The 21,054-nt window shown below is 40.0% G+C and overlaps 1 protein-coding gene across 4 annotated transcripts in view; it reads right to left on the reverse strand.

Annotated features, from left to right (window-relative positions):
- Positions 1-796: 796 nt before the first annotated feature.
- NREP (neuronal regeneration related protein) overlaps positions 797-21,054 on the reverse strand; it is a 28,607-nt gene continuing 8,349 nt past the window's right edge. For all 4 annotated transcript variants that reach the window (XM_014539895.1, XM_014539896.1, XM_005866452.2 and 1 more), the window contains 2 exons: positions 6,818-6,895; positions 797-2,518 (listed from right to left, as the gene is read on the reverse strand). In XM_014539895.1, the coding sequence (XP_014395381.1) occupies positions 2,393-2,518; positions 6,818-6,895 (204 nt within the window). In that variant the 3' untranslated portion in view covers positions 797-2,392. The remainder of the gene's footprint in view (positions 2,519-6,817; positions 6,896-21,054) is intronic.

Genomic DNA, 21,054 nt, shown 5'->3' on the forward strand with positions numbered 1-21,054 from the left:
TGAATCCCCTGAATTGCAGGATTTCAGGCTCACACGAGACCTCCAGAAGGTTCTGCTGATGCCATCTTATCTACCAACTGCTAGATTCCAGGTAGCTAGATCCATATGAATTAATGACTTAAAATTATATCTCAAATTTTTATCTTCTTATAAACATAAGCCTTTTGTCTGTTTATAAGTGAGATCAGGTATCTTTTGGCATGATAATGAATACCAGAGAGCCCTGGCCGGTTTGACTCGGTGGATAGAGCATGGGCCTGCAGACTGAAGGGTCCCCAGGCTTGATTCCGGTCGCGGCACATGACCGGGTGCGGGCTCGATCCCCAGTAGGGGACATGCAGGAGGCAGCCGATCAATGATTCTCATCATTGATGTTTCTATCTCTCTTTCCCTCCCCCTTTCTCTCTGAAATCAATTAAAATAAATAAATAAATAAATAAAAAGAATACCACAGAGTAGTTTCTAACGGTAAGGAAGGAGTAAGAGAGAATTAAGTTTTGAGGTGTGTGGGAGTGCCCTGAAAAGGGAAATAAAAACCAGTGTAGAACTAAAAGGGTTTTGGTTTAATTCTTCTTTGTATCCAGAGGCAGCTCTGCAAATCCCACCCTAATGAGCCAGTGCCTGGCCCCTAATCTCATAAAACCCTCCAAAGGGAAAATGCGTGGAAGGCAGAGCTGATTCGATCCCTTTTGATATCTGCCCCTGGGCCTACTTTGGGGGCTCTGAGAACACACGAATTAACACGGACCAGTGAACGCATTCCAAAGCAGGCCTTCCAATGACGAGCCAAGCCAGGTACCTTACAGCTTGTATATTTATTGAACAAATGCTACTAAAATACATTGGGTACTTGTCATGAGTGCATCAGTAAAGATCACATTGTTACAAAAGCCTGCATTTCCAGCAGTACACAGCTGCAACTACATAAATGCCACAGACGCAGAATACTGTTCTTGCTCTATTTACACAGCTGATAGACCTATTCTAACAAAGGAGGGAGAAGGGAAATGCACGAGAACTCAGGCCAGTGGGGGAGCAAGAGGAGAACGAAGTGCAGCGCATGCATCATCGATGTTGAACAGTCAGAAGCGGAACAGTTCAGAACAGAGCCTACCCTGTCAGAGGAAGCACTAAAAGACAGTTATATAAAAATCAAGGTGGGCTTTCAGACTGGCTAACGCAACAACATTCTGTGAGTAGATGGTATTTCTGATTTTTTTGTTTGTTTATCCATTCCATTGGGAGCAAGGACAAAAATGTAACATCTATACCTTGCTTATCAAAAAGAGTGTTCTACCTTTTTTTTTTTTTTAACATTTTGCAAAGATACTTTTTCCAACCTAATATTTGGGAAAGGTGTAATTTCCCTATTTCCACTCAAATGCCAGGTTTTTTTGGATTTTTTAGAGGTCATTTATTAAAAAAGAGTTTTCCCTCCCCCCGCCCCAAATATTCTTTCAAACAAAAAGAACCAAGAGAGACACCTAAAAACGCCTGTCCAATTATTGCTTTTCTTTCTCTAAGTTAGGCAGGCGAGGCTACCAAAAGGAAGAGATTTGGTAAGTAAATTACAGTTTTGTGATTGCTCCCACTACAGGGACTTCGGGTCCATGAGTACCAGCCAACGAGACGTGGTCTCTTACACTCTCTCTGGTAGCGTTCACTCAACCTACAATGCTGAAGAAGAAAGCCACACTGAAGACACAAGGAAAACAGGTCAATCCAGTCTAGAGAACAACATTCAGGGAAACAGAGTACCAACACCTTCTTAGAACATGGAAATAAAAAATAACTCCATCAGAGCTACCTCGCCAAGGAGCATGTTGAAAGTCCAAAATAGCACCATTCATCAGTGTCTCAGGTCCTGTGGCAGCATCTCGGTCACTTACCACAAGGAAACAATGAGTTTCAAACTACTTCTATACATCAAAAGAGTACATGGATAAAATATAGAGATATACAGACAATTGATGAACATAAACTACTAGGTTTGTTACATCTAAATGAAAAAAAAATGGGGACTCTCAGCCTCTGCAAGAAGCAGTCGGGAGCTGTATGAGTGACCAGGCAGGAGTGGACCGGTTGTGTGAGAGCAGTGGGAGTTTGAGTTGTGGAAGACGTCATCGTAGCGAACCAGGCCTGAAGGCCCACCTGTAAGGGTTGTAAACGTGGATTCACAGTGTGAAATTCTGAGCGTTTTCACTTGAGTCAGAATGATTAAAAACTGGTTTGATGATACCTATTTGTCCACTGTAAATTCTCTAAAGCAAGGCTCAGAGTCCCATAGTTTCTTCTTATATTTGATGATTTACACAGAAAAAAATCCCATATATGATACCATAACCTCATCAATACCCATACACCATACGTAATACAAATGGAGGTGTTATGATTAAAAAGAGTGGAGGTAACTGATGCTTGGGGAGTGGAGTTCATTGCTGCCACGTGGAGTCAGGGAGGCAGCCTCCGTCTCATCGTTCTTCTTGCGGTTCACTTCCTTTGGGACGGGAAGTCTTCCCTGAAAAGCAGGTGGGTCCAGACACAGGAACACACACAAAGAGAGACACACTTAGTCATACTTCTGAAACCATTTGGAAAATTTTGCCTTTTATCCTTGAACTCCCAATGTTTTGCAGAGTTTACACATTAAACACAGCTCACCTGAATGTAAATATTAGGTCTGTGGGGGTATGAAGTAATTAAACACCAGCCGCCTTGGCTTCAGCAGAAACAAGTGCTTCTCTAACGGCTTTGCCCAGCCAAGTGGGAGGCAGCATTCCCCAAGAGTCAGGTTTCCAGGGACAGTTTCTAGTGTCAGGTAGGGCCTGACCTGAAGCTGGGTGAGAGGTGCTCACAGCAGTATTGAAAAAAGGAGTTCAATGGCTGTGGTGGAATAGGGCAATCGTCTATTTTCTAATAGATAATAAAAATATTTAAAAGCATATTACAGTCTGCGCAAATGTAATTTGTGTAAGGTCTATTCTATAAGCACTGGCACAATCCATGTGGGCCTTCTGGTCAGAATCAGAATGGGGACCAGAGGTGGGCGTGTTTGGGAGGAAACAGTGTGGGGTTCAGGGGGAAGGTGTTGCAGGAAAGAGGAGGATAGCATGAAACTAAGAGCTGGCGAGAAAGTCAGTTAGTTGGGACTGACTGGGGCTATTCTAAGTCTCTCATCACAATCCCGATGAGTGAGATTTTTGTGTTTCTAAGATAATCAAACCACAATGAGCACCAATGGGAAGGAGCTCTCCACAGCAACCAAACAGCAAGAGGACAGGACAGTGAACCCCATTTGCCATTGGATATATAAAACAGAGGTCCTGCTCTCCCACAAATACACTGTATGTCCTGATCAGATATGAAAATAGTGATCTGACACATTTCTCCTTTAGACAAACCATTGATTACTGGAGTTTCTTTGGAAAAAATTACCCATTGTGGTTTAAAAGATCTTTCCCCGCTTTTTTGCTCAGGTCACATGTTCTAACAGAACATTTATAATAAACTGATTTGACTGGATATAAGAACTTGGATTAAAGTGATAATCTTGCTTTGTGATTGTAAATGATCCCTTTTCAATTTCTTCTTAAGAAGAATCCAGACATCAGGAACTTCCTAATAACTTGAAACTGAATCAATGTTTTCATCAGTCCCCGGGTGAACTAAATGTCACAAATAATTCAACTTCAAGAAGTCTTATTCACTGTATAGATTTTTCATGCTAAACATCTGGTATGCCCATTTTTGTGTTTAAAAATCTCAGACATTGAGAGCATACAACATTTTTAAGACGTATATCAAATCCACTCAGTATGTACTTTAATGTTTCTTTGAGTTGTGAAAATAATTTTAATCTTGAGATTTTGGCATGCAATCCCAAGATTTAAAAAGAAAAGAAGAGAAATCCACTGTAATCCTGGTGCCTATTTTTTTAAAATATATTTTTATTGATTACAGAGAGGAAGGGAGAGGGAGAGATAGAAACATCAATGATAAGAGAAAATCATTGATTGGCTGCCACCTGCACACCCCCCACCATGGATCGAGCCCACAACCCAGGCATGTGCCCTTGACTGAAATCGAACCTGGGACCCTTCAGTCCACAGGCGGACACTCTATCCACTCAGCTAAACTTGCTAGGGCCTGGTGCCTTTAAAATAATATTTGTTCCTCCTCCCCCAGCAACAGTTAGCATGCATGGTTTGAGATATGACAAACTTAGGTTTTAGACAAGTGAAGAATTCAATGGCTTCTTATTGTCACAGGCCAGGATGGAAGATCAAAAGTTCATAAACATTATTTCACTCAACTATCCTCTGTACATGACTGGGTTTCAAATTGCTAACTTCAGTTCAGAGTTACTCTGTTCAAAAGCGAATATATAGAACATTATTCTGTCTCTAGATAAGTCTCAGTCTCACTAACCTGTTACCTCCATGGAAAATACTTAACAAAATGAAATGAAGAGCTGAGTGGGATCTCGACAATTTGGGAAGAGGTTATTTCCAAGAAAAAAAAGAATGTGAAGATTATTTCAGATGGGAATCCACATTTTTACTAGTTTTCTCTCTTGTGAGGTTCCCAAACATTCATGTCTTCATTTATTATTCATGTTCTGAGTGCTCATTATGGCTTGAGTACTCTATTAGATTTTAAGCCTACAAAGATTAAAAGAGAGACAAAAACAGTCCTTGCCCATCCTGCCCTTAACTGAATTGCTGTGTGGGAGATGGCCAAGTACAACTGGACTATGGCAAGGCAATGGCATAGCCCATGCAGAGCTTATGCTACTGAAGCAGCCTGAGGGGCCATGACCCAACATATCTGTGGGGAGAGGAGCTTCTGGGGAGATAAAATTCTACCCATCTTCTCTTTGGAGGCCGGAATTTATTAGATTTCAATCGTTACTTCCTCTCCTTCATTAAAAAAAGAGAAAAGAATCCAGTCTTCCTGCCCCCACTGAAGGAATTGTAGGCTTCTATGGAAAGGGAAGGAGGCATTTTGAAGGGAGGACACAGGATGTCTTATTTCTCCATATGTCAGGTCGTATAAAAATTCAGGGAAAAATCATCATATCTTCTTCCATTGTCCAGCACATAGTGGTCCCTTGAGGACTGGGAACTGGAATAATCTAGAAGGCTGGAGGAGGGGAATGACGTGTCCGCTGACACCCACAAACCAGAGAGTGCCCCTACCACTGACCTAACTCAGGTTGGATGCCTTCTCTGATGACTGCCAGTACATGAATCTCCCAGTTACTCAATAATGTGACTTGGACCAAGTGAGTCAAGATTATTTCTTTTTATGATTATGCAGAGATATGCTTTTCCAGAAGGAAACTGCTGAAAATAGGATAAATATATTATGCTTAAGATACTATTCATATATTTAGAGAGGAAAGAAGTTAAAATTAACAGAAGACCTGAGTTGCAGGATCCACTGTGCCAACCCCTGAAGCATGCCTCATTATAGGCAAAGCCTGGGGCCTGGACTGGCCTAAGAGGAAGGGGAGGCACTATTGGCCTCACTGACAAACTTGCCTAGTCTTGTCTCCTGGTTGCTGTCACCAGTATCAAAGAGAGGGCCTCTGGATGCCTGCATGGGGCAGAAACTAATGACAAGACTACACTCTCTCGCTCCTTCCATTATCATGTTTCATCCTCAGCTGCTCAGGGGAATTTTGCCCTGAGCCATCCTGATCAAGAATGTCTACAGTTACACTGCTGATGCTGGTGTTGTGGTGGTGAGGTGGTGGGCTGTAGGTGTGTTCTAAGTGAAGCTCCAGTATTTTAGCTCACTACCACTCCGACTCTACAAGATCAGCACAAGTCTAGCTCAGACAGGGCCCAAATCATGTTGCTCATCTACTTTCCTGCCAATGATTTAAACCTTGACCTTCAGAAATTCTCTGAAAAATTAAAATGATTTAGAAGTGCTTTCTTTCAGTGCAAACTGCCAGTTGACACAATCTCTTCAAATTCTGGCTACCAGTAAAAGGTAGAGAATTGCTGAAACTGTTTAGTGTAAATAAGAGAGCTTTTCAAAATTGAAATATCAGTAATAGCTGGGTAGCCCTCATCATTGGTCAATTACACATATAAAACTTTTAAATGTTAATTTTTATTTTCAATGGACTCTATTTTTCTTTATTGGTTGTAAACTCAGCAGGTCAGTGGTAAAAAGTTACAATCCTCTTGCTTAAGTGATATTTACCCTAACAGGCAAAGTCCAAAGGTATCTATAGTAAAAACTGGTAAATGGCTTTTAAATGTTTGTGTTGGATTTTTTTTTCAGCAATGGGGCTAAAATCTAAAATTTTAGCACAATGAAAGCATTTTACAGAACATATTTTAGGCCTAAAAATTAAAAGAAAGAAATATAACAACTTTTTTGAATGTGCTTTCTGTTTTGTTTCCCAGGTAATCTTATCAAACATCCAGGCATTATTACCAGACAAAACTGTCATCATCTTTTCCTTTTAAGATATCTTTTAGTTTCAGCATTATATTTGACTTTACCCAGGAATGGAACAAATTAAAAATCTGTAAAATGTACATTGATTCCATGATTATTAAATGAAAATTTGCTTTGGGCTTGTCAAGAAAGGAAGGTAATAGTGAAATTTAAGAGTCACAGGAATTTAGGATATGATTTTTTTAGGATACATTATTTCTAAGGTCATAATAGTATCAGATAAGTGAATTATTATAGTTGACTATATTGGATATTAAAATGAAAAATGAATAAATCTGATTTAAAAAAAATTGTTTCTACATTTTAAAATATTTACAAAATAGCAGCTTAAGGATCTTACCTTAGGAAGCCTTCCCTCCATTTCCTCATTTGGAAATGGCTCTCGGCTGACCCAGACAGCAAGCTCTGGGTAATAAACCTGTAGGAGACATAAGAGCACACACATTTAGATTAAGAACGGGATCCACTTTGAAACCACCAGTGATCAGCTTAATGAGCTCAATCCTTCTCAAGGATCACTTACTTCCCCATTGCAACTTTAAAGTTCGGGGGAAGCCCATCACCTCGTTCAGACTGTTAGTGTGCTTCTGCATGTTTGCTGCACTCAGGAGAGTTTTAGCTCCATGTCTTGAAAGGCTAGGTCCAGTAGAGCAGAGATATCGATCAATGTTATCTTAGCACACCAAGTGGAAGCTTCGTGGCTCGACTGGCTGAGCAAACTAAGGCACTGGGGCGACCTAACTTTCAACACAACCTATGATAAGAATCCCTACAAAGCCCCATGTTTATGAGATAATGTGCCATGAACCCATCACACACTGTTAGGGGTTATCCTGATCATTTTTTAGAAGGAGGAAAGGAAGAAGCAGCCTGCATTCTCCAAGGCCCATGTAGCCACTAACAACACACTGCCCAGCTGCCTGAAAATAGCCAAGTGTCTGAGCGAGGGACAGGAAGATGGGCAACATCCCCACGAATGATACAGAGAATACTAGTTGATGAGTTTGGAGGGGTGGGGGCAGGGGTGGGATGAGGTGGAGAGAGTGAATCGTACTGAGTAACTCTTCTTTAAACACATGTACAAGGATTATTATCATAAGAATTTTGCTGACCAGCTGTTCTCCGTCTCTAGTAAAGACAGGAGTCAGGGATTAGGACTTAAATTACAACTACAGATTTAGGTCAGCTGTAAGAAAGAATTTAGCAGAGGAAAAAAATGTGAAACCTACTTTAAGAAATTTAGAAACAGAATTTAACACCCTAACTCAGAGCTAATTGACATTTGATATAGGCCCTTCCTGAAGGGAGGGAACTAGATAAGATTTCCTCCAGGTATGATTCTCTAAATGCTGTACATAAGCCTCACATTTAATAAATAATATTAAGAATCACATCGCATCAATAGGTTAGCAAACAGACTTACGTGCAGTTTTTGTTTTTGGAAGCACCAAATGTGGCAGCCTAATCACTGTGAAGTTTTCAATGTCCCAGTCAACCCATGTGTGTGGCGGTCTGAGGTAGGACAGTGGATGGCTGTGTTGGTTCCTTGGGATAGTCTAACAGTAACTGATCTACCCCAGTCACTTTTATGGCACATCCCAGTTCACAAAGCAATTTTGCATACATTAACTAATTCATCCTGACAATAAGCCTGGGAATAGGTCTTATCATTACAGAGATGAGAACATTGAAATTCAAAAGGTCGCGGACTTGCCCAAAGCCACACAGTCAATGTAGGACAGGACTTACACTCAAACCTGGTTTCCAGATTCTGAACTTCCGTTCTTTCCACTATCCCAATGTTCTTGAATTATCCCAGAATGCAAATTGCCTGCCACCTCTCTTTCAAGAATCACACAGTCCACAGCCAACACATACATTTTGGTCTTAAATATCTGAGAGCTCATCCTGTAAGAACTGGACCTATTTTCTGACTTTGCACTGGGTCTGCTTTCCGGGCCATGTGTTTTCCCCCAACCTCAGTCCTCTTGCTCAGCTTTCGAGTCTTTGACCAGCTCCTTCTGGGAGAATTCTACCCTCTGCCTTGTTTGGAACAGAGAGCCACCCTGATATGACCTTTAATCAGGAATGGGGGAAGAAAACATGCTTTTTTAAGGCTTAAAACAAGGTCACAGCACACAAAATCCCAGTTTGGGCTGAATTTTAGAAGACCTAAGTTAGGATCAAACGTCAGTTCACTCATTACAAATTGAAAAAAAAATTATTACATTTCTACATTACTACTTTTAAAAGCATGCTTTAAGTACCACTGAAAACATTACACATATTAATGAGTAATAAAGTTTCATTGCAAACCAAATATGTTGATAAAAATACATGTCAAAATTCAGTAGGCACATGGATGCAATGACAAGCCAATCTAGTAAATGTTATGTCTGTGTTCTTGTGATTTTCTGTAATATTCTACTTTAGCAAAATCACACTGCTTTAGCATTCAACTTCTAAGTTCAAAGCCTCAATACTAAAGTCACCCAAGTCTGATTTGTAGGAAAAAAATAATTGGCCTCTCAGACATTATTATACTTATTCTTACAATTTATTTTTCCAAGAACTTTCCTTTTTTAAAAGAAAAACAGTCAGTGATTTGTTTGGCCAAAGAATTCAGGAACACCAGTATTTGATAGCAAAACCTGCGACTGAGCAAACTTTCCCACCTACCTCAAATTGTTCTTTTGAAACATATTAATTTAGCCACAGATTTGCCAAGGGCATTTCTAATTAGGCATTTTTTAGTGTTTGAATCATAAAGTAATCTTTGCATTATTTAGGAAAAATAAGCATCACTTTGGCCTTGTGGTAAATTCTTTGTCTCCTTCAGAATCAGAACCTTAAGCCCAAAGGGATAGAGGGTCTGTTACCTTCTGAAAACCTGCTTGCCTGATCTCTAAGAACTAAGCATATCCCTGGACATGGTATCTAAAGGAGACACTAAACTTCCTTTTTAGATTTAGGGAAAAGGTGGTAGATTATTGGAAATATATGCCCCTTACATTACAGCTTTGTTCTTTCTTATACCAGTGGTATGTTGAAACTTTAAAATGAAGGACTTCAGAGGAAAGATATATGACAATTACTACCCTTGCTCTCAAATAATTCAAAATACCTTTGTCCTGCATGCATTCACCATGAGTTTGTGAATCACCTTCAATGGCTGGGCACTGCTGGATTCTGGGGATTGGGAAAAGAGAATATAGTTCTTGCCTTCTAGTTCAAATAGCCAGCAGAGGTGACAGACCTTCTGAAAGATCATTTGAAAAGCGTGTACTATGGGCTGAATTGCGTCCTCCCAAACCCCAAATTCAAATGTGGAAGTCCTAACCCCAGGTACTTCAGAATGTGACTATATTTGGAGATAGAGTTTTTAAAGAGGTTGTTATGGGGGGCCTAATCCAATGACTGTCCTCATAAAGGAGAGAATGACACACAGACACACACAGAGGGAAGGTGATGTGAAGACACAGGTAGAAAAGGACCATCCACAGGACAAGTCTCAGAAGAAATGAACCCTGCTAACACAACACCTTCATCTCAGACTTCTAGACTCTAGAATTGTGAGAAAAATAAACTTCTGCTTAGCCATCTAGTCTGCGGTGCTTCGTTTTGACAGCCCTACCAAACTCCTACAGTTCTTTAAGGGCAATTTTTTACAAAGTATAGGTCATATCAAATGTAATAGCTGTTGGAACATGTATCAATAGACTAAAAACAAACAAACACAACCAATATGTTTAGCAAAACATAGTGTCAACAGAAGAAATGTGGGTGGCAGTGAGCAGATCTGGAAGCGACTCCTTAGGCTGCAACTCCACTGGCTGCCGTGTCCTGTGTTTTTACCTAGTTCAGAATATGAGGCGCTGACAAGGACCCTGTGATAGAGGCTGCTGAGTACTGATAACACGTGGGTCAGAAACACAGAGATAAGTTGATCTATCTTTCTGGAGTCCTTCTGTTCTTGCTGGACCCTAAAGCTGTTGGTTCTTCTTGGTACTAGTCAACTGATGCTCTGAAGGTGGACATATGGCTTAAACTATATTCCATTCATTTTGTTTTCTGGATTCAAGTTTGTATTTTTTCATGAAGAGCAATTAAACTAACTTTTTTCTTTTTTTACTAAACTCTCTCTCTCTTTATGGTGGTGGCGAGCGTCTCAGAAATGTAAGTCATCTGGGGAATCCACACATGAATACCTCAAAACTGTTGTTTTATTAAATAAGTAAGCCAAGCTGTGCCTTGATTTTCACAAGAGAAGTGTCCTTTTCAAAGTGTCTCCCATATAGAGATAAGCAATTGTTTGCTCTTGCTCAAGTAAAATCCTCAAAACCCTCTAGAACAGCAATTATCAAGTGGTGTGCCACAAGAATTTTTAAAACATGCAATGCCTGACTGTTTAATCAGGGGCACTGACCTCCTTTCTCTTAGACTGTCAAATAAAAAAAACAGCCAACACAACCATAGCCGTCTGGTGTGAATGAATCAAAATTATACCTATTTTTTGTCAGATCTGCAAAAAATACATTTTTGGGTGTGCTGCAGAATTTTGTAATCAGATTCTGTGTGCCATGAGATGAAAAAGGTTGAAAATTGTTGCTCCTAGAAGAGTGTTCTTATAGAAGAAATGAGAGAAGCAAGCTATACCCTCACAATTAAGAAAACATTGTGAAAACATAGAGGGGAAGGAAAATTTTGTTGTTTTAAATTGCAGAACATGCAAAGCTTTTGCTTTAAATTATGGGAAAGGTTGAGTGTTTATGCTTGTCACTAAATATATTAGTTAATGCACCTTTTTCTACAATGCTACATTTATGTCACTAATGACTACGTTTAAAAACAACAGAAATGACATGAAAAAACCACATGATTTTAAATACACTAAGCATGATAGATATGTATTTAAATATCCATGAGCCATTCTTAGGTAAAAGCAATTTTTTGCTTTCAAGTATATTGAACATATTAAACCCACAATATATTTAGATATAGTTTAATGGTGAAAATTTACTATTTCTTACTGATTCTCTTAAATGTATTTGATGGTTGGGTACTTAAGTTTCCACTGTGTTTCATGGCATACAAGTTGAGAACACAATGCTCACAGTTTTTGCCTTTTTAAGTCTTTCAAGGCTTGTTTTACTCTCTGGATGATGCAACATAAAAAAATCACTTCATTTTTTAAGACTATAAGGTAATTGGGTGGCAATGATCATGACTTGGTAGCCCAATTAGAAAAATAAAACGTGGAGAGAATCAGAGAGCACTCCTGCTAGGTCCTAAAAAAACAACCCACAAGTTATATCACCCTTTAAATTATTTTTTAATCTCTTTTAAGCTTTTCATTTCAAAACTTGCTATTTATTTTCCAATAGCATGGTCCACATATAGAATCAATCTAATTGACATGTCTTATCAGTTCTCTACTGAATATAAAATTTGAATGATACCTATACCCCATTTCTACATTTGTATTCTCCTCTACTTACTGTCTTTATCACTATTCCTTTGGGGAGACTGTTACAGGAGATGGATCCCAAGGGTAGTTTCATAGCTTTATTCAGAGCTTCAATACACCACACACATATATGTTGCTTACTTAGTTGGTTAACTTGCTGTCTCAGAAGCCTGCTAAGAAGATGTTGCATGGCTTGATTGTTAATGACCATAATTATATTTTCTCTCCTTGAAGGTCTATGTGCTCAAAAGAATGCACACACATGGCCCTTTTATGTCTTAACACAGATAGGTGCCCACCCCGTGTAATTAGGAAAGCGGGCTGGGGCAGCAGGTGTCCAACCTGCATAATTAATTCTTTGAGCAGCAAAGGAGTATATTTCATAATCTCTCTGCCAATTAAACAGTGTGTGTGTGTATCTGCATGTGTACATGCTCTATTCTGCCTAATTGCCTCAGAGGTTGTGGAACCTAGTACTGCAATACAAGGGGAAATTACGTGCACACACGCACACTTCATTTCTGCAAATATCCTTTGAAGTGGCGCTCTTAGGAATCTCTCTCAAAAGCCACTCTGCGCCCAGGTGTTACTGGTCATGTGAGAGGGCAGGATGTAAACTGAAACCATAAATGAGTTACAGGGATCATTTTCTCTGAACAGCATTGCATCAACAATTAGATGGTGCCAAAAGATGATGCACTGTCTCTCTGGAGACCAGACTTAGAGACCTGCCTAACCCTGTGCACGCTGCTTGAAGATGAAGCACAAGGTGGAGGAAATGCATTGCAACCAGAAGACAAAGGATAAACAGGCAGAACACTGAGCCATTCTGGACGTTCTGAAAAGCAAAGTCAAAGTATTACTTGGTGCCCACGTTGGCAAACATTCTGGTATGGGAACTAAGTGAAACATGCAGAGACATAATTTAAATACACACAGGCACACAGGCGTGCACACACACACACACACACACACACACACACACAGGAGCTGGCTGTGGTGACAATGGGTAATTACAGAGAAAGCATTACAAAACATTCTCAGCCATAAATGTCCTCTTGCCAGAAGGGACAGGAAGGCCTTTTAGAGCAGTGCTGAATTACAACATGTGCCGACATTCCCCGCTTTTCCAGGGCCTGACAAGCTCTCAACCAGGAGAAATGGGGGGAGGGAGACAACACGGCTCAAGGAGGAAGATGGTGTTCGCTCACAGATTGGTTAAGCCCATTGGCATGAGCTTGGCTTTGGCTACAGATGTCCAGTATGGGTACAGAAAATATCCCCATTTTAAAAAATATGGCACAGCAGGTTATGTTACTGTCCAACATTACATGTCAGAGGTGGGTGTCTGAAACGAGCTGTGTAAACTTAAAGAGTGGAATCCTCTAAATTCACGCTGCTTGTGTGAGGCCACGTGGAGAGGCCACTGGTGAATTTGTGGGAACCAGACAGCTGTAGGACTTTATTTCTAAATTTCAACAAAGTAGAGAAAGGAAAAGGAAATCTGGCAACAAAACGAAAGTGTTTACATGTGAAATTAATTGTCAGCACAAAGCGCTTTCAGAGTCACTCTGTTCCACAATGTAATATTCGGCTTGTTTGGCTGCTGAGTCTTTTAAAATTTGATTTCTAAGAATAATAGCAAAGACTTTCAAGAAAAGCAATGAATCAAGTCGGGAGCAAGCCACAGAAGGTTAACAACATTACTCAACTTTGCTTATTCACCACTATTTAAAACAGCTCGTTGGGTGAGTTTGGGGGGCTTTGATGGTGTGTGGATCAGGGCAGGGTGCAGCAGGCACCGGGTAATTTGAGCGTGGTGAACAGGTTAGCAGCAAGCATCTGTGTTGAGCAAACGTCTTCTCTCATCCCAGCCTCATTCCTTTCCAAGAGGAACGTGCTTAGCACAAAGCAATCCACCTAAAGACTCCATAAATCCAAAAAGGGAGTTACTGATCGAGGAATTCTCAGATCTCTGCCAAGACTCCCTCCCCGGGGCTGGAGGTCAGCCGGGTACAGTAACAGAGCCAAACTGTGGACTGGACTCCAGGAATCAAGTTCACACTTCAAATCCGGACTTTTCATGGGCGACTTTTTCTTTTCAGTGATGAAGACAAAACAAAGCACAAAGAGCTGATAACAGCCCAAAGCAAACCAGAAGCAAAAGTACAAGAATAAGGCTTGGAAGCCAATCTCATAAGGGATATCTAAGAAGAGATTTTTTTTAAACAAAGAGGGGAAAAAAATACAGCAACTTTTTAAAGCCCTGGGTTGAGATTAAGCAGTTTGTGAATGAACAATAAAAAGTAAAGGGCACAAAACAAGATATTTGCTCTTTTCAGCGGAAAAAAAAAAAATACTGGCCTTTGTTAACTAGCAGGGAAATAAAGAAAAAAGGGCCCCCTTAAGCATTTAAACAGAGCATAAGCTTTTCCTGCCTTTATGACCTCAACAAATATGTTAATGAAATCTTCTACCTCCCTGGAGTGAAACCAGAAAGGGCACAAAACAAGATATTTGCTCTTTTCAGCGGAAAAAAAAAAATACTGGCCTTTGTTAACTAGCAGGGAAATAAAGAAAAAAGGGCCCCCTTAAGCATTTAAACAGAGCATAAGCTTTTCCTGCCTTTATGACCTCAACAAATATGTTAATGAAATCTTCTACCTCCCTGGAGTGAAACCAGAGTAAATATTTACTTAACACATCTGAGTTCTAAGTCTGGACCACCCAACTCCCTTATATAAATTGGTTTTCATTTGTAATCAAGAATTTAAAAACACTACATTTTGTAATGTTTTTCCTACCTTTAAGATAAAAGGAGGAAAGGAAAGGAAGAAAAACTCTCTATTGTGCCCTCATACAACAAACTTCACTTTGAATTTTTGAACTGTATGTTCTTTTGCCACAAATGAGAATAATGATGTTGATATGCTTTCCAATACGAGACATCTGGAGATAGCAGGACTTTTTCCAAGCACATTCCAAGGTTAATACAAAACATCTAGACTTGCTTTTATTAGCTGGTTTGAATAATTTTAGGTGTGCTGGCTTTCACCTACAAATAAATAGTTATAAGAAGTCTAATTTCTACTCACCAAGAATACTATGTTTTCTTTCCTCTTGTCCTAAAATGACTGTGCTAACCATTAAAATCTTATGAAAATTTTTCCTAACAACATGGAAAAACATAAGTCTTAAAAAATCAGATTTCTTTTGTTAAAGTCCTCAGTCAAAGGCTAGTGAGATATGTAAGACATTCGGACTTGGGATTTTTCTTGATCTGAGTGAATGATGAGACAGACAGTTGCTTTTGATAAGTTTGTGGACATTTCAAAAACATTCCTCTTTCGGACATGTGCAAGACGGAGCTTTCCAGAAAGTGTGCACTTTCTCCAAAGTGCTTGTTCCTAAGGAAACGACTCTCTCCCTTCATCAGCGCTCCCTCTCCACTGGCAGCTGCGGCCCGGACCCCTCCGCATTCAGCAGGAGTCGTTCCACAGCCCAGTGCTTCTCTTGCACTGTCCTGGTCACCTAGAGACTCATCTCTCTGCAGCAACAAGCAGAATCCCAACAAATAACCAAATTCCAAGGAAAAGTGGTCATTGTGGGAGGGTGTATTCGAAATGGGTTTAAATCAGAGTCTTGGTTATTTCCTGAGAAGTTTGCCTTTAAAAAAAGGAAAATATTTCCAGATCTGTACCCCCCTGCTCCAAGTACTCAGGTCACAAAGTGGTCACTAGAAGGCTTCCAATACCCTGTCGTCCAAGAAAACTGGCACAAACTAAAAGTACAAGAGGGACAGAATAAGATTAGGATGGATGTACCCCTGTACACCATCTGGATTTTCAAACCCACTTGGTGGAGCATGGTCCGATTCAGTGGAAGGCTTCTCTGGCTCCAATAAGGGCTCAGCCAGCCAGTACCATCGGAAGCAGAGAAGACCTAAATGGTGGCCACCAACACAAATCAGTAAGATGTTTCAGGGCTGGAAGTCACGGAAGAAACAAATACCTCAAGAGTTTTGAAGATTACTACAAAAGGCATGCCAAATCGTGGGGCTAAGTTCCCTGGAAAGGGACTCACATCCTCTAATTGATATGACAAAGAGAGAAATAGAAACTCAGACCTTCATTCCAAGTCCTGATTGCATTCTCCATCAGAATAACTCTACCTCATCTTTTTGTCTCTCTTCCATTGTAAACCAATCATGAAAACTGTATTTCTCCAAAGGAAGAGAACTATGAACAATACACGGAACTTGTTCAAACCCACATAGGCAGAGTATGTAAATTTGGGAGCCACAGTTTTCTGTGGAAATGAATATAGAGTTCATCATAATGTGTTTTTGTTTATTACTAAATTTTAGGCATGTTTTCCAGGTGCACTCATTAATCCTCACAGTGCTGTTTCAAGGATGAAATGCATCAATATATATAAAATGCTAGCAAAAGGGTCAGGCACATGAGCAATTGGATATGGGTAAGCGATCACTATTATTATCCTCACTATTCTACAGATGAGCCTGCCCAAGGACAAAACCAAGAAATGGGAAGACAGGCTGCGAACACAGCCTCTCCTCTCACAGAATGCAGTCCCTCAATACCCATCTTCTCTGCCATTTCCCCAAAGCCACCTGGCGTGATGCCACAGCCCCCTAGTGCTGGGGCCTGTTTCCAATCCCCCAAGTAGGTGTTGAGCATCTCTGCTTAGTGCCCTCGTGATGAAATTTAGGTGGATTTTTGACCCCTATTGTCAAGAGTAATTTTCTCAGGAACATATGTTGCTCTACTACCTGTGTTTCTGATAAATAGCTGACCTTCAAAAATAACTTACCTTAAAACATAGCACTGTTTGAGGACACAGAGGGTTTGTAGTACAATATTTGTATCTAGTAATCACTGCAGCTAATTATAAAGGGCATTTGCTAAGAAACCAAATTGTTTTAATATGACCCCCAAATGAACTCTCAAACAACATCTCAGATGGCCTAGCAATGGACAATCTAATTTAGAATATCTTTCTTTCATCAGATGCATTTGAAATCATGTTGGCTGTAAGTTTGCTTTTCAAAATTTTAGTCAAGTAAAAAATAAACTGCTTAGAGGACATTAAAATCTTATCTTTATCAATGATCTGCAGATATACAAACCATACACTACATAAAAATATAAAGTGATCCAAGTTGAAGAGGAAGGACTTATTAGACCAGAGAGGCAGTGTGTAAACTACTAAGAATGGTGACTGGAATGAAAAACAAATTTAACCTGACTCCATTTGGAAACTTTTCATCAATGTGGTAGAAACACAGATAGTTCTAATTTGTGGTGTTCCTCTGGCTTGGTACAAACAACATCAGAACACCTGATCAACTTAGTAAAAATTCACATTATCAGATGAATTATTTCTGTGATGCCAATTAACAAATTTAATTGAATTTCTGAATGAATTGATTATGACAGTATAGACAGTTGTGCTTCATATAATAAAATTAAGATTTAAAAGGCAGTCCTCATTTAAAAAGGGATAGGCTTAATGAAGATGAAATGAAAAGATGCGGAGACTTGGCTCCTAGACCGTGGTAACAAGATCAGAACAATTTAAGGTCCTATTATCGAGAAATGAGCAAAATATCCAAGGCCAGGGTCATTTTATGATGCATCATTAGACCTAAGGCTCCACAGGGCAGCATGAAATGGAGACTCAGTTATGGTTCAGAGCATCCAGGCTTCGGAAACAGTCAAATCTTGGTAATTAAAGATCAAAATATGAAGATGAGAAGGGATCAGAGAAGATGTGGGCAGAATTTCTGATGCTGTATTATCTGAATTGGTTGGGTATAAAATCTCATTTGTCCAATAAATGAATCAATAAATATGTACTAAGTACTTACTTTCTGCAACATATTGAATATTTGGTAGGTAGCTTTCAATCCTATAGAATGAACATCTTATTAAAGAATATGTCCCATTAGTTTGAGTTACAAGTACTAAAGTAGCAAAGAAAACACATTTAAAAAAACAACAACACCTTTTTAGAACTAAGCCACTAAATCCAGGGACATCTATTTGGGAAAGTAGTGGGCTAGTTAATTCATCTTTTCAAATTCGAAATCTCGTACCCATACAACTGTAACCCCTGATATTGTCCGTTTCAAATAGTAGGTCCATTTCCTGCACAGTATTCATTCTTCCAGTTGGTATTATATCCCTAAAATGCAGCAGGCACTAGACTAAGTGTTCAACTATGTGCTACCACACACACACACACACACACACACACACATGAACTGAGATTTAGCAACTGTGGCAAATGTGCAAAGAACAGACATTGAGGTCATGGTCCCAATTGCGTTTTGGGTAATTTTCTCTACCATTACACTGTGAAGGGAAAGAAACAGTATGTCTTGGGAAAGTACCATATTTTTCCATGTATAAGATGCCCCCACTTTTCAATCCAAAATTAATAAATCAATATTTTAAACATTTTGCTGGTTTTCCTCTTAAGGTCTTCTTCTTTTTTGGCATCTTAAGGAGTTGTTCTTCCTGTTTGCTCCACTGTCTGATCATACACTCAGTGGGAGGAGGTCCAAATTGTCTCTCTGCAGCTCTATTTCCATGCTCTTTTGCATAGCTGATTACATTCAGTTTGAATTTTGCAGAGTAAGACAATCACTTACCGGTATTTATCTTTTTATTTTTTCACATCTTTATGGGCTCAGAATGCTCCTGTTCCTGTTGCATCTGTGCATTCTTCACCTCCACCTCCAATTAAGGCATCAGCTGACATCAGTAACAGTAAGGCTCGTGATTGGAGGAAGCCTGTTTGACAAGGTATGGGCAGCTATGCACCAACATGGCTTCCTCCTCGGCTGACTTCCGTGTATAAGACACCCCTCGATTTTCAGTCTAACTATTTTAGAAAAAAATAGCATCTTATACACCAAAAAATATGGTACTTAGTAATAATTCCTTACTTGGGCTCATGTTTATAAGCATCTTACTCCATATATTTTTATCCATCTAACTACTGACTATAGACCTTCCTTGACAGTTCTGAATGTTGACTGCCAAAGACGCAATATCTTCTCCTAATTTCTACTCTTTCCGGTCCAAGAATAGGTTCTGTGTCTGACACTGACTTCATCCAATGAATATGTCCTCAAAATGTCTAGACCCATTTTAAGCACAACTTGTGTCAATTTCTCCTTGTTCAGCGACTGGACTGCAGTACTTTTCCCTGCTGGAATGGTATCAAACACAATTCAGACAGGAAGGTTGTTACCTGCCCCAGTCATCAAAGGACAGTGGTGTGTGATGGTGATCTGAGTACAGGCTAAAGCAGAGAAGGGAGAAGAGCTAGAACTGTGCAACCATGCCAAAGCTTCCGTGCACATTATGAATCTCCCCCTTGTTTTAATTACTTATTAAATGGTAGGAGTCTCTGGCTCCTGTTTTTTTGTTTGTTTGTTTTTTTACTGGCAATGGCTATTCAGCTGTTCTCCTTTCTTCCCAATCAAACAGAACTTCCTTTCATTGGCGACATTCTCTTATGTATCTCCTTCTCCTTTCTAACCATGAGTTATATTTGTATTTTAGTCTATGAAAGTAAGGATGAACACTGAAAAAGCAGTCTAATATCAAGGGTTTAAAACTATCTCCAGCTAGATAATCACAATGCTTTTAAGGCAAAAAGCTTAGATTGAAACCCATTCTAAGGTAATAACAGGCAATAATTTTATTTATGAAGATTTCATTACCTTGTGAAACTGGAGTAGATTTTGCTCTACTGTCATGAATACCTCAATCAGATTACTGAGAGACAAACTGCGGGACTGCTGGGAAAACACCATTAATAACCTCGTGCATAATGGCGCTCCACAGCTAAGGTTTTGGATGTATGAATCTACTCTAAAATGAGATTCCTCTTTCAGCAGACCAGACCAAGCTAAGTGTGTGGACTCTCTCAGGACATCTATCTAAGCAAGAAGGGAGCACTGAATTTAGAAGTTGTTTTTGTAGTGTATTTAGATTTCACTTAGTTCCCCTCTACCTGCCCCCCTGCCCCCCCCCCATTACGCCTTCTGAAGTGTTCAATGAGAGGGACTTTTTAATAGCAAATGCAAAATCTGTGTGTATCTATATATTTTATAATCTGAATGGTCTCAACTCTACAATGTGTTGGACAGTTACTAGTTATAAATCTCAAGGTGAGCCACCTTGTTCTACTCCACGCAGATCTCCGTGTATCCATGACCATTAACTCATACAGTTATTCCACAGACATTTACTGACCACTAAGGATGTGTGGGGTCCTGGATAGGTATGGATAGTACTGGAGCAGCCATCAGACTGGTTCACAGATACGGAATCTGTTCCAGGGTCCATTAGACCATGCCAATGAAAGCTAGGGTTTCCTACCACTTTGTAGAGAGAAAAGGCCAATCAACTTCACTAACTTTCCCTCTCAATGATGAAACTTTTCCACACCTACATTCACCATCTTGCTGATAGAGCCATGGTCAGCAAACCGCGGCTCGTGAGCCACATGCGGCTTTTTGGCCCCTTGAGTGTGGCTCTTCCACAAAATACTACGTGTGGGCGCGCACGTACAGTGCGATTGAAACTTCGTGGCCCATGCGCAGAAGTCGGTTTTCGGCCTGGGTGAGTCTATTTTGAAGAAGTACTGTTGATATGAGCCACACTCAAGGGGCCAAAGAGCCGCATGTGGCTCGCGAGCTGCAGTTTGCCGGGCCGCAGTTTTGCCGACCACGTATAGAGGCAAAGGAAAAGAATGAGGCATCACAGCCTCAATTGCTACCAAAGAGAAAATGCTCAATTACTAGGGGTCAATTTTCTGATTTCAAGTTTCCAATGTTGGAAGGTAGAAAAAAGCTGCAGCTATAGGTAGAATGTTGGAAGTGTAATGAGTATACAGAGGAGCATGAGATGATTCCCGCTGGATGTACTGGGGTGAGTTTCATAAAGGAGTTGTCATTTAAATTTGGTCTGGAAGAATAGCTTTATTTTGTCAAGAGGAGCATTCTTTCTAGGACTGAGTAAGCAGAGGCACAGAGGAGGGACTCCTGGGGCACATTAGAATAACAAGTGGCT

Source organism: Myotis brandtii, unplaced genomic scaffold (assembly GCF_000412655.1).
Source record: "Myotis brandtii unplaced genomic scaffold, ASM41265v1 scaffold230, whole genome shotgun sequence".
Classification (NCBI taxonomy): Eukaryota; Metazoa; Chordata; class Mammalia; order Chiroptera; family Vespertilionidae; genus Myotis; species Myotis brandtii.